Below are 24,722 nucleotides of genomic sequence, written 5' to 3'. Positions count from 1 at the left end.
AAGTCTGATAGTGGCTAACGTGATCCTCAAATTTTGATCGCAATTTTCATTACAATTCTGGTCACAATGGCGATTTCAGATGGCATTTAATTCACATAGATTCCTTCCTCATCGACGTATTCTGCACCTCCGAAATCTTTTGCGGCGGAGCTCGGTTTCATATAGAGCCATCGAACCTGCCCAACCAGCAACCAGAGTTGTATGCATTATATGGACAGAAAAAACGGCCGGGATCATTTAATACAACGGTATGAACACGATACCAAGGTAAACCCATGAAAATACCTCTTATATCAACAAAAAATAGAGGTATTCGCATCGGTCAAAAAATACTTAAACAATAACTTAAAACTTCTTGTGTAATCTATTCCTTTAATTGGACCAGTTTTCATTTTAGATATATTTGGATTAAGTTTATCGTAAATGTATTTGTGTCATATTATTTATTTCTTAGAATGGCACGTATTGCTCACTAACATCGTGGGAATAATTAACCAAGATATTTTATGTGTGGTAGAATAGCAACATATTACAAAAGACATTGCAATATACAAAGATGAAAGATCGGGATTCAAACCCCAATTTTTCCATTTATTCATTTTAACGAATGGATTTTTCACTACACAAAAAAAACACGCGGAATTGATAGCCTTTGGAAATATAACGACAAAACCAGAGACTAAGGGTCTGTTTGAAATAGTTTTTGTTTTCAGTTTTTGAAATATACAAGTTCTCTTTTCATAATGGTTATCCTTTTACATGTTTTAGTTTTTTAGTCCCCAAAACTAAAAATTTCAAGACAGTTTCCAAAACTGCAATTTTAAAAATAGTTTAGCAAACAAGTTTTTAATTTTCAAGTTTTTAAAAACTAAAAAAGAGTTTTTGGGAAGTGTTTTAAACAGGCTCTAAGATTGCTATGCTAGCACATGTAATCACTCACAATGCATGTGATGAGCCGTAAGAATGCTATAGATGCATTGCACTGATTATTTAGTTTTGATTTAACCAATTAAGAAAGAAAAAAAGTTTGCTAAACAATTAAGCAAATTTGTCTTTTGTAAACTTTATAAAGGATTTACTAATTTTGGAGTTTTCCTTCTTCGACAAAAACACAAAACTACAAAAAAAATATTACAAGAGAAGATAGAGAGTAACCCATAGATGGATGGGGCTGCTCTTATCTCTCTTCTTTATTTCTCCAAGCAATGTTATTTTTTATTGTTTTGTACTTTTTCAAAGAAAAAATAATAATTTTTAGAAGATGAAATAAAAAATGTCCTTAAAGCGGGCTTTTCTTTATTTCTTTTAAAATGCCTCAAAAAAATTATTTATTTTAAAAAAAAATGATATATTTGTTTACTAACCTTTAAGTTCTTGACAAAAGAAAAGTTACTTTTTTGTTTTACTAGAAATTTTTACTGAAAGTAATTTTATTTGAGGGATAAGTTACTCTCTCAATAAGAATTTAAACTTTTATTTATCACAAGAGTCTAGTCACTTCGGCTAAGTAAACTCCATCGATAAGTTTTTTTTTCTTTAGGTTTGTTATAGGGCTCGTTTGTTACGGATTAAAATAAAAGTGATTTTGACATAAAATAATTTAGAGATTATTTTTTAGAGATTTTATGAAAAATCAGAATCTATTTTGCGTTTGTTTACCGTAATAAAAATCATTTTTTTTTTAAAATAATTTAGTTTGTTTTGATACAGCTATATAAAAGCGATTTTTTGTTACAAAATTAGTTCAATCTTTAGATCCATATTTTCTCTCTCTCTCTCTCTCTCCTCTAAAAAAAATCTATTTTTTGAGAAGCGGCTCTCAACAGCTTCTCATTTGAAGCTGTTTTTAGATTCTGATTTTTTTTAAAATTTGTAACAAACGGATGCAATATTTTTAAAAGTGATTATTTTCTTAAAAAAAATGATTTTTTCCTAAAAAAAAGCTATAACAAACGGGCTCATAATATAATTTATTTTTTTAGCAAATTTTTTTTATTATTTCATGGAAATAATTTTTCGTGACACGTGTAATTTTTTTTTTATTTCATGAAAAGTGATATATATATATATATATATATATATATATATATATATATATATATATATATATATATTTCATTAAAGTGCAATTACTTCAAAATATTTTGGTGACACGTGTCACCTAAAATAGTTGGAAAATTTATGGGATTTACAAATCATAAGACCAAATAGAATCAGGAAACTCCAAATTTTGCTCTGCAAGGTTTTGAGATTTTTATATTTTCATTAATATGGTCAAGGTTCTTTTTATGTTGGTGAGAAAGTCCCCACTTTCTCCTATTCTCTTTGTCTCTGTCTCATTTCACTATGTGTCCCCCTCCTTATTATATAAATAACCCAATCACAATACCTCCTTAGCCAACACTTTTGTTTCCCAATATTTTCTTTCATTTTCTTGCAAAGACAGAGAGCATGGAATACCCTCTGGGTTCTATATTCAGTTATCAAGAAGTGAGTCATTGCATTCATAATTCTCTTTCTACCCCCTTTCTCTTAATCTTCACCGTTCTCTTTACTATATACACTTCACTTTATATAACTCATTCTTTTTATATACATATTGCTTTCTTTGATTTTGTTTTATTAATATTCTTGTTAGTAATGTGTATTTCATTGTTGTGTTTAATCTCAAGGGCTAGGTACCTTCTTTCTTAGTTTCGTTTTTTGTTTATAGGAGGAAGCTGTGAGAGAGATATTTTATTTTTTACACGATTAAAAAATGGAATATACTTATTTGTTTTTTTAATAGGTAAATGTTAATTGTTACTTGTTAGTGTATTTTTAAAGGGGGAAATATAGTGTTTAAACTTCTTCAACGTTTTAACCTTTTAATCACTAGACTACACTTTCAAAGGCAATATACTAATATGTCGATATTGAGTTTAGGTATGAATGAGTGGTTATGCTTAGTTTCTTTTGTTGAACCTTTTGCAAGAATGCTATGTCACAATCACATAAACATTGTGGAGAAGAATTTCTTCGTCCTTATTAATTTAATGGGTCCAACGTCATTGTTGTTCTAAAAACTTCATTTTTAAAAGAAAAAAAGAAGTTGTTCCTTGATATATTTTGTACCAGTATCTTCATTATCATTACCTTTTATGTTTCCATTACTTTTTTCCTTCTTTAAGAGGAAACAATTTATCTTTCACCTCCTTTTACCTACTTTGTTTTCCATCACTTAAAAGTAATTAAAAGATTTCCTTTTTCACGAAGGTAGATTTGAAAGAGATTGATTAAGATATAAAAGCTTAAATGAAATCAATATTGTGAAGAAAAAAAAATCTGATTAAACGAAATAATTTTTTGTTTTATACCCCGGATATCGACTGCGTGTGCAACTATCCTTCAAGCCATATAGAACCTAAATATATTGCATATAATTTGTTTTTAAAGCCAACTTTTTTTTTTTCTTTCAAAATTTATTTATTATTTGTTTGTTTGATTTTTCAGAGTTCTGATCAATTGAGGCTGAAGCTCATAGACACAATTGCTGAACTGGAAAACACAAGGAATGTGAAGGATGAATTGCTCAACATGCTTGAAATAGCTTATAAAGAAAGAGACCAAGCTAGAGAACAACTTCAAATTCTAATGAAAAAATTGGCCTCTTCTAACTCAAGCATGTTTTATGAAGTCCAACACAACAACAACAACAACAACGTTGTAATTCAATCTACCAAAGCAAAGTCAAGTATTACAGAATCTAATAGTCCATCACACGTGTCATCTCCTGTTGATTCCTTTATTGAAGCTGTCTCTTCTCCTGAATTTTCAAATGTTGGTGTTGATTCACATAACAAATATTTTTTCAACCAAACTTTGGTTCATGATGAGGTTGATGTTGCAAGTAGGTTGATTGATTCTCTTGCAAGAGGAAAAGTGTTGCCACAAAAAGGTAAACTTCTTGATGCTGTAATTAATGCTGGTCCATTGCTTCAAAATCTTGTTCTTTCTGGGCCACTTCCTACTTGGAAAAATCCACCTCCTTTGAGTTCTATAAAAATTCCACCATTTGTTGTTGAAGAAGACATTGATGAGCTCAACTTATTTCAGAATTCAACACTTCCATCCTCTCACTCTTGTGGTTCATTACCAATTCAGAATGCTGCTGATGTCACACCTAGCTCTTGCAACAATACATGGCAGTTTACTTCAAGTTCTAGTCTCAAGAAACAAAAGCATCAATGTTTTTGATCAAATGGAATTACAAATGTTGCACTAACACTTCAATTGAAGATGTTTCTGTGTTGTGTCTGACACGACATTGACACGGTTTTTTTTGTTGATAAGCCGACATTTTTTTAATGATAAATGTTAGTATGTTAAATGTTATGTTAGTTTTCTCTTTGTCAGGACTTGATCGCTGAATTTTTAACTCCTCAACTCCTTTAATCGTTTAGTTCAAACATGTTGAACTAGCAAACCTCCCTATAAGCCACCATTGACACGCGTGATTACATTCAATTACTTACATTTTTTCGAACATGTCCTACTATTCGTGTCTATATTTGCTTAAGAGATTCATAGATTACAACCATTGGTGTAAATGGCATCAAAACCTTTTGAATTCACTTTTAGCTGAGAAAAATTATAGTTGTTGAATATTTTAATTTTGATATTGGTGATGTTCCCTTAAAGTACTTTTCTTTCAACACCCAAAAAAGTACTTTTCTTTCACTTCAAATTTTTGACCAACTTTAGAAATTCTGTTGTCACTTTCTGTGTGTTTTTAACCAAACAAACAACATTCTAGTGCTGAGAATAGTGAGAATATGCATATCAGTACAGAATCTGCATATATATTTTTTTAACTTCGATACGGTAAGATCAAGACTTAGGGTATCAAATAAATACAATGGGAAATCCTTAATTATATCTCCAACTTTTGCACTTATTGAAATTTCCTTGGTATCAACGTCCTCTGTGTCGTGCAATTCACCTTTATATAGCTTGCCATGGCATTCATTAAAAGCCTCTACAAACTCAATCTACCTTCACTTCACATTTTCCTTAATCTGATAATGTTTGATTTGAGTCGAGATGATGATGATGCTTTTATAATTCTAGCATTATGTTTTCTAGTATCTTTTATAGTATTCCTTATACTAAGTCAATGGAAAGTTCTCAAATGTATCTTATGTAAAGCTTTCTCTACAAGTTTAAGTTCAAATTCAAATTCAAATTCAACCGAACCACGTATAAATTGGATTGAAGGACAATTTCATGATGAATCTATTCAAGAATCCATTCAAGGTAGTGACTTGGAATTATCTATAATAAACTCTCTTCCTATGCATCAATTTAAGAAAAACGAGGCACAAGAAAGGACAATTAATATAGATTGTGCGATTTGTTTGGGAGAATTTGAAGGAGGGGAATGGCTAAAACTTCTTCCAAATTGTAACCATGGTTTCCATGTTTCATGCATTGATAAGTGGTTTCAATTGCATTCAAGTTGTCCCTTATGTAGATCTCGTGTATATCGTGTACTAGTTGCAAACAAAGAGTGTTCTGTATCTTTTAACACTTGGCTTGAAATTTTGGGGATGGATGACATTACTCCTGAAAGGAATGCTCATTTTCAATCACATTCGCTCTGAAATCATACAAACTTGGAGATTAGAACAAATGAATTCATTCTAATATTCGATTGAGTTAGAATATATTTTTTGTCCTTTGATTCTCAAAGAAAGATGTTCAGACAATGTGGGGTTCAATTGAAGGAGTTAGAGTCTCTTTATTGGCGACCATTCCAGCTGTACAAACATTTACGATGTTGACAATAGTATGGTAGAGTTTTGTCTCCATCTAGGTTACTAGAAGTTTTTAGTTTTTGGAAATTTTGCATAGAAGCTATGTTTATCAAATGGTTACAAGCTTAAAATAAACTTGTGCATTATTTTATTTATTTTTTAAAAATAGTTTAATAGCGAGAATCTCACACATTAAGTGTAAAAAAAGAAAGATAAATTACAGGTTCAAATCTATGAACCAACAGGCCAACACATCAAACGTCTCTACGGCTATCGTACTAGTGTAGTTGTAGGACAAAACTTACGTATTTTTATGAATGCATTAATAACTCTCATTTTACAGCTAAGAACTCTTTCATAGACAAATTTTTCAGATATGAAAAAGTAATTCAACTATCTTCTTGTAATAAAATTATTTTTAACATTAGATGAACTAGATATTGTAAACTTCGTTTTTTCCAATAAAAAAAAAATGTTTAAAGCTTCTGTTCAAAATGTGAGTTTGAATATCTAATTTGAACAGTAATATTTCATTATTTCTTACATAAAATTGACATGTTTTATTATCCAAGAAAAAGAAAGTTAAATCCACCTCTTTCTAGTTCCCACAGAAGAAGCGTGCAGAACAAGAAAGACATGGATCTCTTTGCACATCTACGAAGCACAACCCATGTGAAGGGATTCATTTTTTTTCCTTTCATTTGGACCGACATGTGCCAATTATAACATTGTTGAAAAACACATACTCTTTTGAAACCTTCCTAAAAACTTATTTGTGTACAAATAGTTTACTTCATTCTAGTGTCAAGAGAATCAATATGAAACTTGAAAATAATCGTGGAATGTAAAAATGTAGTCTAAACTAAAGCATGAGCAACCCTACTACCTTATCTCCCAATGAGCTTACACTAAAATTTGAAAAACAAAGAACACTCTTTCGTGGTGCCTAATTTGGGATTATCAATCCAGTCGTCATTTATGACATCTACAACAATTTTTGCAAACCATCTAATCTCAAAAACGATGATCACTTGTTTGTTCGTAGTCGGTAAAATACAATAATTAAGACACACCAAGCTTGTCAGAATTGAAACCTAATACTAGTACTTTTTAAACAAAATCGTATTAGATCCACACAAAAAAAATGTATTAGACACCAAACAGAAAATTGCTGAATCCCACCTACTAAAAAACATGATTTTCTTGTTTTCATGTGAACTTGGGATTTTAGTGAAATCTGAATAGTTACCATACACAATAATTTGGTTTAAGCAACGCCAGAATTCAGCATGATACGTAGGCAACAGATAAGTGATACCTATAGAACTACTGAAATTAATGATTTTCACCAACATAAATTACTGATCATACGTAGTATGACAACATCCAGGAGTTTTAAAAGAACCACATTTTCAAACTAGCTCAGCCAAGTGTTCCATTTATAGGCTAAACCATATGTGCAAGTACATCGTAATAGTGTCCTTGACCACCAACCTCAGTTACCCCAGACCATTTGCCTACTTGTTCAGCATTATGAGGTGATTGTTTTACCTTGGTTACCGCAGACCTTTTGCCTACTTGCTTAGCATTATGAGGTGATCGTTTTACCTTGGTATATATCTCCCAAATGTGACAGCACAGATCTTGTGCAAAAATACAGACAACAAAGTCCTCTTAAGAGATGGTAATCTTGAGAATTAGGTAGATGGCTTAGGCTTAGGCTTAGGCTGAGTTGATGGTAATAAAGTAAAACTCAAGATTTGCGCCTCAATTATGTTCATAGCACATTCTTTCATTGAAAATGTTACCACCAAATCTAAAAACAAACTTCGAGGATAATCTAATTTACTCATCAAATTCGAAATTGTAAACAACCAAATTTAATTGCAATCGAACTAAAATACACAATAACAAAACACAATCCGGAATTTAACTTTGCGTCAAAATGTCTCCACAATGGTGATCACCATAAAAAGACTAACATCTAAACAAAAACTGTCTTTGGCAAAACCAGCCATTACCTTAAATAATCCCAATCTTGTTTGCAACATCCAAAGCATCATAATCAGGTGTCAACCTTACATAGGCCTTCTTGGTGCCATCGGGCCTGCAAGAAAACATGCAAAGTTTTAAACTGCTTTACAATAATGTGGGTTTCAATCTCATGTTATTATTTACAATGGGTTTATATTATGTATCATATCCCTTCACAATAGGGCCCGTGAGCATAACAGTGTGCCATAAAAACCAGTGTATGTACATGTTATTACTACAGTATAAGCTAGTGTGTTTAAATTGCAATACAAAATTAACAGCCAGCATTCAACTCAACAAGTCTTAAGCAACCATGAATTACTGAACAAATTTGCAAAAAAGATCACAACCTAAAGGCTTACCTGATCAAGGTGTTAACTTTCTTCGCCTGGATGTCGTACATTTTCTTCACGGCATCCTTGATTTTCTTTTTGTCAGCTCGCAAGTCAACAATGAAAACCAAAGTGTTGTTGTCTTCAATCTTCTTCATTGCTGACTCAGTTGTGAGCGGATACTTCAAAATCTGATAATGATCAAGTTTGTTCCTTGGTGTAGCACTAATCCGAGGGTATTTTGGATTCCTATCCCTAGATAAAGTCTTTGGCCTGTGGAATGTAACAGTTGTCCTGATCTTCTTTGCCTTCTTCTTGATGGCAGTGCCTGACTTCACTGCTTTCGCAGCTTTCAAGGCCTGTGCCTTTGGATCGGTCTTCTTTGCACCATCACCTACAAAAAGAAAAAGATGACCTAGTCACATTTCATGCAGCAAAAAAATCTAATAGCTAGCTATTTTGTATACATAAAAGGTCCTGTTTGGATAAACAACTTATTTGCAGCTTATAGCACACACGTGTTTATGTATAAGCGCTTACATAAGCTATTCTTGTGCAAATGGGAAAATAAAGTTAAAACTGTGTATATGATATAAGATGTTTCCACGAGTTACGTTGGGGGAACTAATAAAAACAAGTTGAAAAATGCTTATGAAAAAAGTCATAAGCTTTTCCCAAACAGTCTCACAAAACAAATGCCGGTAGATAAGCTGAAAGAAGCCAATCCAAAAAGGTCCTAAATCTTCTATTCAACAAAAAGATATCATTAATTTCATATATCCCAGAAAAATGAAGCATCCAGAGAAATGGGATGACTCTAAACACCGAAAGCAATAATCATGGAGATAAATCAAGTTCGTCTCCATGTTAACAAAACCAAAATAAGTCCAAGCAAATCATGTTCCAGCAACTTTTTTAATCAAAACAGCAAATTAACATATCATTTTAAACTCAAATATCTCAAGTTCAATCATCAAAATGTATTATTTCACATAATCACTTAAAACGACTTTTAGTGATATGTGAACTTGAGATGTTTGAGTTGAGAATGATATGTAAATTTGCTGTTTTGATTAAAAAAATTGCTGGAACATGATTTGCTTGGTCTTATTTTGGTTTTGTTAAAATGGAGACGAACTTGATTTATCTCCATGATTATTGCTTTCGAGGTCAGTACTCAGACAGTCTAATGACAATTATCAAATTTCAATCTCTGTTAAAATAATAAAGAAATGAGAATGCGGGTTTAGCAAACAAATAAGGTTCAGATACACAGCTTATTTGCAGCCTATAAAATTTTAAGTTCTACTAAAACTATTTATATAGCAAAAGATCTAAATTGGTTTCATATAAGCTATACGTTGTTTTCAGAAGCAATTTTGGAGAACTTAGAAAAGAAAACTGAAAACAGCTTATTAACAATCTCATAAGCTGTTTTCTGCTTTTCATAAGTTAGAAGTCAGCTCTTAGTAGTTAACTAGTAAAAAAAAAAATGAACCATAACATAAAAATGAGATTATATAGCAATTTTAGCTGGCATTAAGGATACAACTAGTGAATTTTCTACTCGAATCAAATCTACCGGCACAAAAACACAGATTATTAAAATCAACCGTGTAGATAAACCAATATTTAATCCAGAAACTCGTGCAAGCAGTGATTTTCGTGCTTAAGCAGTTACATTATGAAAACAGATGCAGAAATTGGAATAATTAAAGAGCAAAAACATATCTTCGACTATTGAAAAAGAAAAGAAGGATAGATGAAATACCTTTTGGTGGAGCCATTGAATCGTAGAAGATGAAGAACCCCTTAGATGTGAAATCTGCGTGAAACCTGTGTGGTGGAAGCAGACAGTGGCAAATTAGGGTTTTTGGGATTATATGTCACACTTATCAAACCGGGTTGGGTCGTGGATCATGGGCCTAGTCCATTCTAAAACTATATGATATTTTATGAAACTTGTTAAATGTACCACCAAAAACTTTTTTAATATGCAAAATATGCTTAAAAAAAATTATCTATATTTTACAAATTTTTATTTTGCTAAATTTTACTTTTACAATAATTGTAAAAATGAATTTTAATATATAATTTTTTTTTCAAAAAATAATGTTGTAAAGATGACTTTTATTGTAATATGACATTTATCGTAGCAACTAACATTTTTAGAGATGATTGGTTTTTTTTTTTGAAAGAAATAGAGATGATTGGTGTCGGGCCAATAATAAGACTTAAAATAATTTTGAATATATAAGGCATTTTTCTCTGCATATGTGTTTTTTTGTTTTATATCAAATATAATGAAAAATAATTTCTTTAATTGTCCTAATGCAAACACTATAGTAGCCTTACTCATGCACTCTAAATTTACATCGTAAACAATGTTTAATACAAAATTTTACTCAGATTTTTGTATTACACATTTTTATCAAATTAGAACGTTAATATTTATTGGTGATAGTCATATTTGAAGCACCGTCAAACACTAAATATAAATCTCAACATACAATTATTCAAAAAAAAAAAATCTCTACATACAAAAATAAAATATAAACATCTTTCAATCCACTTGGGTTGGTCTGATGGTATTGGCTTGGGTATTGGGAGTGTGCTCCTCCGCAAGGTCTCAGGTTCGATTTTCTCCGGTGTCAATTTAGGTGGACTATTTAGCTTCTTCAAAAAAAAATATAAACATCTTTTACTCGGAATTTAGGGTCCGTTTGGTTCGAGAGTTTTGGAGGGGAGGGGAGGGGAGGGGTGGGGAGGGGAAGGAAGATTTTTAATTTGAAGTGTTTGGTTCAATTTTTAGAAGGGGAGGGGAGGGGTGGGGAGGGGAACAAATTTTATTGCACTGCCAAAATTATCCTTACATTAATTTAAAATCTCAATATTATACTTGTAACAACATTTATTATTATTAGGTTATATTATCTTGAAACAACTTTTACTATTATTAGGTTATAGGTTATATTATCTTGTAACAACTTTTATTCCATATTATTAACAATTTTTTCTTGTAACAACTTTTATTCCATATTATTAACAATTTTTCCTTGTACCAACTTTTATTACTACTCGTAATTGTAACAACTATATTACCAATCCATTATTCCATAGTCTATATCATGTTGTTATCGATTATATCTTTATTGTTTCGTTACTTTATTATCCTTATTTAATTAAGTTTAAGGGTAAAACAGTAAAATAATTTTAAAATTTCTCCCCTCCCCTTGTGAACCAAACACACTTTTAATTAAAATATCTCCCCTCCCCTCCGTTAATTCACCATATTTAAAGCACCGTCAAACACTAAATATAAATCTCTGCAAAAATAAAATATAAACATCTTCTACTCGGAATTTAAACTTTGATTCATCATAGCTAAAGGCTAACCCCTTTTAGACTCAACCTTTGTTGGTTTTGTTTTAAGAAGCTCAACATTCATTGGTTATTTGGTCTGATTTGTTTTTCCTTACTTTGATTGCCACTAGGATGCGTCTCATTATCCTCGTGTTTTTACTTTTGTAGCAGGTTTACAAAAGATTGACATTTTTTTTGAACCGGATTTAGCAAAGATCGACGTAGAGTTCAAATTTCTGATTGATCAAATAGTATTATATATCATATTGATGTAAAAGAAAACTCTAGTATTCAAATGTACTTTGAAATATTTTTAGTTGCATGTTGTACGTACAGTAAACTGAATTACAATTTTCACAAATGAATTTCATCCTTTGAATATTATTTTAAAAGTGTACAAAGTTTTCATTCTGTCGTATTATGTGTAGACTATGTGTTCTTCGATGAATCTTGGTTATATACAATTGAATCATTGAGATCCTTATATATCAGACCCATAGATATGACCCATTTTGGTCCTTTTTGTTTCTAGGTAACGCTTGTTTGCTTCAGTGATTGGTGTTAGCACAGGAACACGACCTGTCACAGCTAAACCATATCCTTTTAGACCAACAAATTTTGCTGGATTGTTTGTCATCAACCTCATAGTTCGAACTCCAATGTCCCTCAAAATCTGCACATTTATCAAATACAACTTATAATAGCTTGTTTTGGAATCACATTTTTAATAGTTTTATGAAATATTGCAAATTATACAAGGATTTGATTTGTATTCACTAATACTAGGAAGATTTTTTTATACTATCAACCAACATTCAAAAATGTTTTACATGTCACCGAAGTGCATAAGTATTGTTCAATTGGTAGTTGTAGCGACATTTGATATGCTTAGACGTGAATTCAAATCTGCAATTATCTACTAATCAACATTTATTGGTGGCGAGTTTGGCAGCTATGCTTTTCATAATAAAATATGTAAAAATTATGTAAAATATGTATCAAAATTAAACTTTTTTTTTACTCAATGTATCAGAAATAAACTTATTATACAATCAAAGCAAGATACGTGAACAAAAATTCAAGTAAAACTTAGTTTTTGTTTTTTTAAAATTCGGTATTCAGACAAAAAAATTAACTAATCCGAAAGTCCAATCATACCATCTACTTTAGTTGATCATTATTTGATTTGAAGCACACAAACAATGTAAGTGAAAGTGATTAAAAGATCTAACCTGGGCACCAATGCCATACTCACGAGCATCAACAGCTAACCCCAAATCTATGTTTGCTTGGACTGTATCACGACCTTGATCTTGCAAATTATAGGCTTGAAGTTTGTGACCTAACCCAATGCCTCTTCCTTCATGACCTCTAAGATACACAATTACTCCTCTTCCAGCTTCTTCAATCAATTTCATAGCCAAATCTAGTTGCTGGCCACAGTCACACCGAGCTGATCCAAATATATCCCCAGTTAAACATTCTGAATGTACTCTTACTAGAACATCTTGCCCATCTCCTATGTTTCCCTAAGCAACCAATAAGAAATTATAATTCAGAAAAATACTATTCTTTAGTTTGCTTAGGTTTTCATATATAAATTGCTAAGTTACAAGTTTTATCTTGAAAATCTAATTAACAAAGTCATATTTACCTTTACAACAGCCACATGCTCAGTTCCATCCAACTTTGAACTATAACAATATGCTTGAAATAGACCCCATTTAGTAGGAAGATGTGACACATAAGTTCTTTCAACCAATTTCTCTCGTTTTCTCCGATACCTTGAAGCGTCACATACATTAATATTGTTAAGCGAATTTGATTGGATTAGCTTATAAACCACATTAAGAGAACATATGTTTAGATCAACAATTTAATTAAGTGCTTGTTCAATTAAAGTTTATCATACACAAGTTGTTTCTACAATTGAAGAATGAATGATCATAAACTTTGCATAAGCAAAAATTATGAAAGTAAGATTGTTTACCTTATCAAATCAGTTATTGAAACAATTGGTAAGTTATATTCCAATGCTAAGTTTTTTAAACTGGGCAAAGATGCCATATTTCCATCTTCAACATCAACAAGAGCTGTGAGAACAGAAAATGGTGGCAAGCCTGCCAATGCAACCAAATCTACAGAAGCCTCAGTATGACCAGCTCTCCTAAGCACTCCACCATTTCTATACTTAAGAGGAAAAACATGACCTGGTTTTCTTAAGTCCTCGGATTTCGACTCTGGAGATGATAAAGCAAGAATTGTTTTTGCTCTATCCGCAGCCGATACACCCGTGGAAGTTCCATATTTTGCATCCTAACAATAATATATTACACAATATCAATTAAATGAGCTTCTAACTATATGCAACAATCTACATTAGGCTTCAATATACTATATGATATTTTACTTGCCACTGTGATAGTGAAAGTAGGGGCAGATGAATCCTCTTCTTCAGTCTCAGGTGACATAAGAGGAAGGTTTAATCTTTGAAGATCCTCTTCTTTCATGCCAACAGAAACTATTCCTGATCCATGTTTAATCATAAATGCCACATCCTTGGTACTAACAAGAGATGCTGCCTTTATAAGATTCCCTTCAACATTGTTGTTTTCATCATCTACAACGATTACAAACTTCAAAAAAAATATTGATATAGGTGTTAGATATGAACAAGATCAATCCATTACTTAATAAAATGTCATCAAAATTCAAAATTATTCACTTAATACGAACATGTTCAATAACATATTTATCATAAATGTCAGTCAATTTGATTTTGATCAAAGTTGCAATTTTGTACTTTAACGAAGTCATTGTGCTACTATGATTTTGTTAGAATCAATGTGATTCCAAACATGTATTAGACGTAACGAACGCACATAAAATTCTAGCTAACCTTTCCTTGGCGTAATGCATTAAGGGCATGCTCAATGGAAGAGTACTCCTTAGAGGGACAATCTGGATCACCTTCAGCTTCACTTACAAAGAAATCGCTATTTTCTTGATCAGTTATTTCATTTGTAGCGTCTAACGTTTTTAAGAGGGATCCATTTTCATTTTTCTTCAAATCACCACTATCATCAAACACGTCTTCAGTTCCAACCTTAGAAAACCCAATAGCATAAAAAGCCAAATTTCTCACCTTGTTGTTCCACAGGCCAAATCTTACACTATGATGAGTAGTGCATGACCGATGCAAGCTTTGAATAAATAATAGAAAAATTTAACACGAGTTCAACAAATAGAGGAACAATTAATATAGTGTTGTGTTATCTAGAGAAATAAAATATGTACCTTGAATTGGTGATGACGTGGGAAATCAAAGGACTAGGGAATGAAGCAGAGTCCATAGGCAGGGATATCAAATTTTTATTCTTAGAAAATATTTGAAGGAAAGAAAAAGTATATACTCAAAAATTTTGTTCTTAATTATTTGATGTTACACACAATATAGAAAAATAAGTACACCTCTTGTTATGGATGTGTGTTTTTTTCCACCACGAACCATTATCAATTATCCAATATTTATATTTCTGGTTGTACTTTAGCAACACGTAAGTACTAAGAACCACATTCTTTTGTATTTTTGTTACTTCTCGTTGTTTTTGTTGAGCTTAACAACAAGTGGGATAGCATGATTTGGATTAATCTTGTTGGGTCATGGAGTTGTGCTACCAAGAGAACTTGACATCACATATGCATAGTAAAACGTTAGATATATATATATATATATTGAGTCATTTATATATTGTTCAACTTCTACCTATCAATCTAATACGGGATTTCTAACTCACGGTTGATGCATCAACACATTCATGTTATTTTGCGAGAGTGGGACATTGAACTCCAATCAAGTGCATGTTTGGTTTAGTCGGCTAAATATATTTAAAATACAAATACTTTTTCTTAGGGGAATGAACTTTGATTTTAAGTACGCGCGAGCCCAACTAATTTTGATTTCAAACATATTTTATTCATAGTGAAATTCTAGCTTGTGCTCTTAAAACACGTCTTGAAAATCAAAATGTAAAAATATAATCTTGAAATTGTGTATTTGATATATTTTAAAAGTTTAAACATTTATCTTTTTGATACAAATTTTCTCCTTTAATTTCTTCTTTTTTAACTCCTTATCTTGTTGCCCAAATTTATATTGAAGCAACCTAATAGTTTTTCATTTTCCTTTTACCAGTTTGAGATATTACTCATACAAAGAGTATAATTCAAATTGAAATAAATTACTGATACAAAGTTATTATAATGAAAAAAGTTATGGAATGATGATTAAAATGAAAACTAATTTTATTTACAAAAGAAGGTTTAATCAAACGCAATTTAATATAGTAAATTTTAATCCAACCTTTACCCTCAATGTTTTGTCTGGGACCGCTTAAATAAACTAGAAGAAGACATAACAAAAGTGGAGGGAGGGAGGGAGGGAACGGATTGATCGGAGCAAGAAATTAAATGAAGTGGAAGGAAGAGGGGTTTTGATTTAATTTGAATTAGAATTGATGAGTGAAGGGAAGAAATAGGAATCCAAGTGGTGAGGTGAGTGAGTCCATAATAACAGAGTCATCATTAAATAACAAATAACGTGGCAGAGTCGAGTCGAATATAGCGTAGATAGCAATTTGCGCATGAAGTGAGTCTCATTTCATCTTTCTTTTTCATTCCCTTTTCTCTTTCCTTTTTTGCTTTTAACAGAACAGAATGATGAAATGAATAGACATACATAGACAGAGAGACAAAACTTGGTCTAAGCTAGCTGGGTCCCGCAGTCACCACTACACTACACTACACACATTTGATTTGATCCAAATCCAATCAAATCCATCCGACGCCGTTTTGATTGAATTCTATGACGGAACCACCACCACCATCATCCTCTTCCACTAGCACGGCGGTTAGTTTCAGAGATAATTTATGGAAAGGAATTTTCGCTGTCTCCGGTATCATGCTCACTCTCGTCACCTATGGCCTCTTGCAGGTAATCTTTTCCTTTTTTTTTTTATTTATTAATATTTTTTCTGAAATAATATTAAATAAAACAACATCGCATCCTTCATTTCCTTGCATTGCATCGCATCGTACAACTGAATGCAAACACCTTGTAATCTGTTAATCAATGACTATGTTTTCGATGTGTTAATCATTATTAACACTCTTGCTTTCGTAATTCAGAATACTATAGCTGTCATTATTTTAATACATGAGCAATATGTGCTGTGTTTAGGGTTTAGGTTAGATTCACTTATTTGGGATAAGCACTTGTGAGATTGTTTTCAAGAGCTTATTATAGCAGCTTATGACATGTCTATAAATTGTTTTCAGCTCATTTCGATAAACTTTTCCAGATAGTTTATATAACAACTTATCATACAAAAACAGTTTGATTTTTTTTTTTATAGAAATAATAACGTATACATAAGCACTTATATAACACTTTATTATTTCCTTGGAATGCTATTGCTACCACTATTCGAAAACATGACTCATTATTGAGTCTTGTGTTTAAGCTTTGAGCTTCATTTATATTGGCTTATTTAAACTTATCTAATGGCATAAGCATATGTGAGATTGTTTGAGGTAGCTTATGACATGTCTATAAGTTGTTTTCAGCTTATTTTCAGAAACTCCCCAAGTTAGCTTATAAAAACAATTTGTCTTTATTTTTTTTGTTGTAATAGAAATAACTTAAACATAACCACTTATATGATAAGAATTTATGTTGTTAGTGTTTCATTAAGTTGTTTATCCAAAATGTGCTTAGCACTGTAACTTTAAAATAAATCAATAAATATAGACTACAGTAGCATAAACAAACAACACATGAGTGGTTGTTAATACTCTTGGTTCAAGTATTTCCTCTTTTTAGTAATTTGATTCTTAGTTTGCTCCTCTGTTGTCAATGCGGAAATGCGGCGCGGCACGGCAACCCGATAATTGGCACGGTGAGGTAGCGGGACGCGTAGTGGGCGTTGTTTCGGTGGTGCGGCCACTAATAAATTTAATACTAGATACCATACTATTAAAAAAGAAATACTAAAATACCTTAAACATTACTCAAAGTTTCATGAAACATTCATAATATGAAATAAAAGGGATATCAAAATCGAAAATGGCTAATACCAATTATATACAACTAGTACAAGTTATTGTTTTACTATTTATAGGACCACTTTGGCCGCTTTCCACTTCTGACACGCGGCAACGCGGCCTGGTGCGGTAGTCCTGATTTTTCCTCTACGCTCCGCTATAGCGGTTGGTGTGGCCGCTTTTGACAACAGACTTTGCTCTATAATTTACATACATTAAATAGTATGAATGGGCCGGTGCAAATTACTCTTAACACACACTCTCTCTCTAAATGGATAGCACAAAACCCTCTTACAGTCCGAGATTTATTCAGTGAGTTATAGATGTCTATTCTCCCTCTTACAGTCTGAGATTTATTCAGTGAGTTATAGATGTCTATTCTTGCAGGAAAAGATCATGAGAATACCATATGGAGCAGAAAAGGAGTATTTCAAGCATTCACTCTTTCTTGTTTTCTGCAACCGCATCATGACGTCAGCTGTTTCCGCTGGTTCTTTGCTGGCAAGTATATACATTACATGCATGCAAAAATACTCACATGTTTAACAGTATTTGAATTGTAACACAACTTTCTTGAACATTTCTTTATAATTTCGAACATTTCTTATAGGCAAGTAAAAAAGCATTGGACCCAGTGGCTCCCATTTATAAGTATTCCCTTGTGTCGGTAACAAACATTCTAACCACAACTTGTCAGTATGAGGTAAGAGACATAATATCTGCGTGCCTGTGAATTTATAAGAAATCGGTTACATTACTTGCCTACCATTTTTACTGAAATGACCATATTTTTTTCTTTCTCCAGGCCCTCAAATATGTTAGTTTTCCTGTTCAGACTCTTGCAAAATGTGCGAAAATGATACCAGTTATGGTAGGTCAAGCTTTGATACTGTTCCCAATTATGTATATTTTGTTTATGATGACTAGCTGATTTCAATATACATTAACCCTCTGTCTTTTATTTATCTTGTATCATTGATCTGTAGCTTATTTTTCACCTTCTCAGTCACTGCTACTTCTTTTGATGAAGAATAATCGTAATTGCTTGTGTTGTTGACTTGTTGTTGAAGAATGAATGTTTCATGCTATCTTTGTGTGTGTGTTTGTGTTTGTGTCCTCAATGGTGTGTAATTATTTTTAGTGTTTTAGTGTCCCCTTTCTTTACTAAATGGGGACAACACAAATCCATGAAGTAGGTACTAGAATATGTTTTTTGACCTCACAGTCTTGTAATCATTCAATGATCTGAAAAAAATTGTTTGAATATAATTCTTGAGTTGGTGTCAAATACTTGTGGTTCTCCCTCCCTTTTTCCCACCATCTTTATTTCACAGAATAAACCAGGGAGGGAGGAAGGAAAATTGTTAAGCCTTTGCATATTCACATGATTAAAAAATTCTAGAGGATATTTTACTTGTTGGACAAGTTGTTTATGAATGTAAAAGGACATTTTATGCATAAAACAATATATAACTTATATTTTTGGTCTGAACATTTCCAAGGACTTTCCATGTTTTCTTCTGAGTTATACAGTAGCAGAGTTTTTACATAGTGGCTGGTCTAGGTCTTAATTTTTTTTTTCCTTCTATCCTATGCCAATCATTTTCCTTGATTCCATGAATCTTGTTTCCTCTTTATTGTTTTGATTAAGATTGACCTATATACCTTGAATCTATATTCCTTCTTTTGTATCTTATACAGGTCTGGGGTACACTTATCATGCAGAAGAGATACAAGGGACCTGACTATTTGTTGGCTTTTTTAGTTACCCTTGGCTGCTCGGTATTTATCTTATATCCGGTAATTGTTTGAACTTTGACCCTAATTATTTCCTGTTGCTTTATCATCATTCTGTCTGTATTTGTAATGCTGTATGTGATCATTTTCTATCAAAGAACAACCAATGAGTAGCCATATTCAATGATTTGATGTTGCATGTGGGTTGTACTGTTATTCTTTTTGAAGTAAAGAGGGCTTTTATTTAGGACATGTCGAGAATGTTGCTCAACTGAGGATATTACTATCCTGAATCAGTATAAAACCACCCCTAAGAAGTTTATATACACTACTTTTCTCCCAAAGAGCTCGAAGTTTAGAAATATGAACAAACTCATAAGCATGTAATGCATAGCTCTCCTTCACAAAATTTACCCTCTGGCTTCCTTTGGTATGTGACTGGACTAACACAGGAATTGTTGGCACCTGAGACCTAGAGAGGAGCACACTCCTGGGTCCCAATCCTTCACCACCAGGCCAACCCCTGGGGGTTGCAACAAGAAAATTTTAACTCTCCCTCTTGATCATGATAGTGCCAGCCATGACTGCAGAAGGACTGAAACCATAGATCTCATGCTAGCACTAACACTAGGAGCGAGTGACTCACGCAGTGAAAGGGGATTACAATGATCTGGATTCCTGGTCCCCAATCAGGAAGACCTGCAAAGATCAATGATCTGTTGTAATAGTAGCCATCAACAGATATTGCATTGCATAAAGAGTTGACCCCCTTATTGAAACCTAACAAAATAAGTGTTGGTCCAAAAGTGCAACCATGGAGGGATTCCTTATACAATGGCTGTTCTGCTGACACACTTTTCCTTTAAACATGGTGAACAACACAAATGAAAAATAGTTTTCACCCTGTTAATATTTCAAGAACTTTTCACTTCCTAATTTCAATCTTTGTTTTACTACTCATAAATTAGGACCAGAGGGAAAGAGGGCCATTTCTTAGATATCTTGATGACAAAGACCTAGAGGGAGAGAGATGGTTAAGACAGAACACACATTTTTGAACAATGGAGTAGTGAGCTGCAGATTTGATATTGATATCTTGACCTTCAATCCAGACCATATTTTTATCCTTATAGCATCTTATAGAGTGCCTTTGTTGACATTCGTTTTCTGACTCATGTTCCATTTAGCAAGCAGAACATAACAAATATCACTTTCTTACTCTGAGTCTCTGATTGATTATATAGTCACTGATGCATAATCACCTAATAAGCTGGCATCATTCTTTAGTAAGCTAAAGAAACGCTTGTGTTTTTATTGTAGGCAGGAACAGACATAAGTCCATACAGTAGAGGAAGGGAAAATACAGTTTGGGGTGTTCTTCTAATGGTTGGCTATCTTGGGTATCACTACAGAACTTAAATCTCTTTCTACAATTAGTGGCTTTATATATTATGTGTTATATGGGAAAAAGAAAAAAAGGCCGAATATCAATGCTACCTTCATTCATTGTGACACGGAAGATATTTTATTTGTCCAACTGTTTTCAGTGCTGCTGGCAAGTACATCCAGTAAACTTTGAATAATGTCCTTTATTTAATTTTCATTCCTCCCTCTTTCAAAATTTAGTTATTATGGGCAACTATAATCGTTATGAACTGTTTTTGTTGGTTTAAGCAGTACAGGTTATTTTAAGCTGCATTATATAGTTAAAACTTAAATTCCCATTTTGGAATAATCTGTATTTTAAACTCTTTTCGAGGCTCTTGAATGCATGCTTATTTCAGATTGTTTTAAGAATTTATCTCCAAAAGTGGTTCATATACAAGTCCCTCGTTGAATCATTTTTTTGTTGTGTTATAGGTTTGATGGCTTTACAAGCACATTCCAAGATAAGATGTTTAGAGGCTATGACATGGAGATACATAATCAGATATTTTATACAACATTGTGTTCTTGTCTTCTTAGCTTGACAGGTTTGTTTAAGAATTTGACAGTGAATTTTTATATTCAACACTATATTTGTCACACATGATAGGAGTTTGCAAATATAATGAAACTGATATATGTGTTATTCAGAGGGGTAACCTTGGCGCAACTGGTAAAGTTGTTGTCATGTGACTGAAAGGTCACGGGTTCAAGTCCTGGAAACAGCCTCTTGTGTAAAACAAAACAGGGTAAGGCTGCGTACAATACACCAAATGGTGGGACCCCTTCCCGGACCCTGCATATGCGGGAGCTTTAGTGCACCAGGTTGCCCTTTTTTTTGATATATGTGCTATTCAAACTGATATATGTGCTATTCTGGAAAATAGATCCTGATCAGCGATGAAACTCCTGTGAAATAGAATGTACACCCGTACTATAAAAGAAAATGAAACTGTTACTGAATTGGAGCAAGCTCCTTATAAGATGGATAGTAATGAAAGAAATCTAAGAAATCCTGGACTGAAAGAGAGCCAACCTTACTGCTCAGTTACCACCAGACACCAATTTCCTCAATTCCAAGATGCCCTCTCCAAGTCTGTTACGCCCTCTAATAAACTCCACTGATTCCCAAATCAATTTCTGCCCACCCCCCTTATGCCACCTTTCTCATTCAGTTATATTGCAAGCCATTTTCAGTGAGTATTTTCAATATTTCCCATTCACTCCTCCTAGGTTTGAGTCTAACAATATCTTACTTGGTAGTGTAATGATTTATTTGCTGGAGTCATGTTTTTGGGTAAATGTTTGCAATGAATAAATTTTCTAGAAGTCTTGGATGGTGCTTTGCAAAATACAGTATATAACTTGCACCTGAAGACTCGCAGTTATTAAGTACTAATGTTTGACCCTGGCTGATTTGGTGTTTCTTTTAGGCCTTCCTTTCTCATTTTCTATGTGCTAGCTGTTCACCAAAGAATACTCACAGTCCCAACTGCTAAATAGCACTAACTTGATAGCCAATATTCTTAATGTTGTATAAACTATCTAGACTTATTTAAATAATAGTAGTAATCTTTTCTTTCTAAAATTTGAGTTCTCTTGTATTTTGGTTCAGCTTTGTTTCTCTTCCAGCTTCAAGGCCAGAAATCCACTCTTTTGATATTTGATTTTTTTCATGCAGGTCTTATTGTACAAGGACAAATGATATCAGCAGTAGAGTTTGTATATCGGCATCATGATTGTTTCTTTGACATAGCATTACTTTCAACTGTAAGCAAATTACATCTGTTTTAAATTTATATCACATTCTCCTTTTCTGTTTGTCTTAAGATATTTTTAAAATCTACATCAATATTACTATAGCGCTTTTCCTTCTTTGGCTTAAATGTCAAAAACAAGAATTCCCCTTTTCATCATCTATTTCATTGAAGTTTGTTTTATTATTGGGTTACACAGGTTGCAACAATTAGTCAATTTTTTATTTCCTACACAATTCGCACTTTTGGTGCTCTGACTTTTGCGACCATAATGACCACAAGACAGGTAACTTGCACAGAAAAATCTAATTATCATTTTCACTATAATTGCATAATATTTTAGTGTTTTTATAAAGTTTTATTCAAATCGTTGCAGTTGGTGAGCATTATGCTGTCGTGTGTGTGGTTTTCTCATCCTCTTAGCTGGGAACAGTGGATTGGAGCCGTAAGACTTCTACCTTTTCTGAACATTATAATGAATTGAGTCATGTTGATGTTGCCCTTGCTTGCACTTTAAGATTACACCATTTGTTCGTCCCTACTTGAACTTCTTTTGATTAAAATTAGGGAGATTAGCCACTTTAGTCCCTAAATAGGAAAGGAGTCATCATTTTAGTCCCTGAATGCAGATAAATTTCAAAATAGTCCCTAAATGTAGACTATGTTAGTCAATTTAGTCCCTGAATGCAGACTCCGTTAGTCAATTTAGTCCCTGAATGTAAACTACGGTAGTCACTTTAGTCCCTGAAATTGACCAACAGAGTCTACATTCGGGGACTGTTTTGCAATTTCTCTGCATTCAGGGACTAAAGTGACTACTCCTTTCCCATTCAGGGACTAAAGCGACTAATTCCCCTTAAAATTAAAACCAAACCATGTATACTGATCAAAGCTTACACTTAAATGTGTGATATAATGATTCCACTCATTTCCTTGATGAATTTAGTGCTAAGCATTGTGATGGCATGACATTGTCAGGTCATTGTCTTTGGTTCCCTTTATGCAAAAAGTTTCTGGAAGAAAGCACCTCAGAAGACAACCTCCTCTGTAGCACCTGTTCAAAATGAGAATTCGAATGATTCGAAGGACAACCCGTGACTGATATGGAGGTAAAGCATACTGACCTTACACCTGACAACATCTGAACTGAACGGGTTCAATTTTGAGTTCAAGAGCTGCACATTCAGTGTTGAGATCATGGATAGACATAGCTGGTTTGACTTAAATTGAGACAGCGCCAAGTGCGGCTAGATTCTTGGATTTTGGCATCCCTGTCGTGACAATAGAGAACTTAAAAAGGATGTTGTTAACCCCGCTTTTTTCCACAGGGGAAGTCAATTATAGACCTTACTAAAGCCAAAAGATGTTTAATGATTGTGATATGTATAATGCGTTTCTCAAGCAAAATTGTATTTGTTCAGTTTTAGCAAAAATGTGTAGGAGGGAAAGATGGAAGATTTGTGGTAATTTTTGAGGTCAATTAAAATTACTTAATATCATTTTTGGCCATTTATTTTATGATAGCATAATCTATAAGCAAAGTGTGCCAAATTATAACATTCAAACATATTGAAATTTGAAAACAGATAAATACAAAAAAAAAAAAAAAAAAAAAAACAAAAAATAAGAAGCTAAATTAATTTGAGACCTTTAGGAGGAACATATGGTTTCACATGTATACAGAGAAGAGAAGGCAACTCTTATGCTGATTTGCTAACAAAATTAGGTCTAGAGCTGCTCACTGATAATTCTATTTTTTGGTGGAACAATGTTCTTCAGTCTATCAATTATGATTACATTAGAAATAGACAAGGTAAACCTAACTATAGGTTTGTTTACTTTTGAAAAAGTTTTTTCTTTCCTTGTATTTTGCTCCTCTTTTATTTATTTATTTATGAATCTTGATGGTGCTCTTTGCATCATCTTTTGTTTAAAAAATAATAATATTTAGGTAGATGGTATTATTTTTTACTGAAGGCAGTTAATCCTATTTTAAATTTTTATATATAGTATTTTTCATTAAAAAATCATATTTTAAATTTTAGTTTTTTTTTGTGTTAATTTTGTAAGAAAAATTACATTGGAAAACGAAAAAAACACTCACCTCCCTATTTTGTAAGAAAAAACACTCATCTCTTTAAATGTCATCCTCCCTAGTTTTCAAAAAGCACTCACCT

General features: G+C 32.6%; 5 protein-coding genes across 8 annotated transcripts; 3 read left to right on the top strand and 2 right to left on the bottom strand.

Moving 5' to 3' along the window:
• Nucleotides 1-2,347: 2,347 nt before the first annotated feature.
• LOC146950912 (uncharacterized) lies at nt 2,348-4,441 on the top strand. Its single transcript, XM_085746858.1, has 2 exons — nt 2,348-2,490; nt 3,493-4,441. The coding sequence occupies exons 1-2, from the start codon at nt 2,452-2,454 to the stop codon at nt 4,234-4,236; spliced, it is 783 nt and encodes a 260-aa protein (XP_085602984.1). The 5' UTR covers nt 2,348-2,451; the 3' UTR covers nt 4,237-4,441.
• A 440-nt stretch (nt 4,442-4,881) lies between these two features.
• LOC146950911 (E3 ubiquitin-protein ligase RING1-like) lies at nt 4,882-5,648 on the top strand. The gene has a single exon (XM_085746859.1). The coding sequence runs from the start codon at nt 4,998-5,000 to the stop codon at nt 5,640-5,642; it is 645 nt and encodes a 214-aa protein (XP_085602985.1). The 5' UTR covers nt 4,882-4,997; the 3' UTR covers nt 5,643-5,648.
• A 1,964-nt stretch (nt 5,649-7,612) lies between these two features.
• On the bottom strand, nt 7,613-10,016 carry LOC146950910 (large ribosomal subunit protein uL23y-like). Its single transcript, XM_085746860.1, has 3 exons — nt 9,933-10,016; nt 8,192-8,555; nt 7,613-7,902 (listed from the first exon to the last, which is right to left on the bottom strand). The coding sequence occupies exons 1-3, from the start codon at nt 9,946-9,948 to the stop codon at nt 7,818-7,820; spliced, it is 465 nt and encodes a 154-aa protein (XP_085602986.1). The 5' UTR covers nt 9,949-10,016; the 3' UTR covers nt 7,613-7,817.
• A 1,859-nt stretch (nt 10,017-11,875) lies between these two features.
• On the bottom strand, nt 11,876-14,962 carry RIBA3 (monofunctional riboflavin biosynthesis protein RIBA 3). Its single transcript, XM_085746857.1, has 7 exons — nt 14,822-14,962; nt 14,424-14,727; nt 13,939-14,160; nt 13,515-13,840; nt 13,179-13,308; nt 12,757-13,053; nt 11,876-12,197 (listed from the first exon to the last, which is right to left on the bottom strand). Exons 1-7 carry the CDS (start codon nt 14,875-14,877, stop codon nt 12,006-12,008), a joined length of 1,527 nt encoding a protein of 508 aa, XP_085602983.1. The 5' UTR covers nt 14,878-14,962; the 3' UTR covers nt 11,876-12,005.
• A 985-nt stretch (nt 14,963-15,947) lies between these two features.
• On the top strand, nt 15,948-24,044 carry LOC146950908 (UDP-galactose/UDP-glucose transporter 5-like). Of its 4 annotated transcripts, none has more exons than XM_085746854.1 (12): nt 15,950-16,172; nt 16,257-16,517; nt 18,014-18,127; nt 18,237-18,329; nt 18,432-18,497; nt 19,328-19,426; nt 20,684-20,763; nt 21,224-21,336; nt 22,470-22,558; nt 22,745-22,831; nt 22,922-22,990; nt 23,524-24,044. In XM_085746854.1, exons 2-12 carry the CDS (start codon nt 16,389-16,391, stop codon nt 23,641-23,643), a joined length of 1,059 nt encoding a protein of 352 aa, XP_085602980.1. In that variant the 5' UTR covers nt 15,950-16,172; nt 16,257-16,388; the 3' UTR covers nt 23,644-24,044. The 4 variants fall into 4 exon arrangements, with proteins under 4 accessions (XP_085602979.1, XP_085602980.1, XP_085602982.1 ...); XM_085746855.1 differs by having other exon boundaries at nt 16,049-16,172; nt 16,267-16,517; XM_085746853.1 differs by having other exon boundaries at nt 15,948-16,517.
• The last annotated feature ends 678 nt before the right edge of the window (nt 24,045-24,722 follow it).

The sequence above is a fragment of the Medicago sativa genome, chromosome 2, assembly GCF_051527215.1.
Source record: "Medicago sativa cultivar Bolivia chromosome 2, Bolivia_mono, whole genome shotgun sequence".
NCBI classification, from domain to species: Eukaryota; Viridiplantae; Streptophyta; class Magnoliopsida; order Fabales; family Fabaceae; genus Medicago; species Medicago sativa.
The sequence above is the reverse complement of the archived record's forward strand: the minus strand, read 5'-3'. Positions and strand labels throughout refer to the sequence as shown.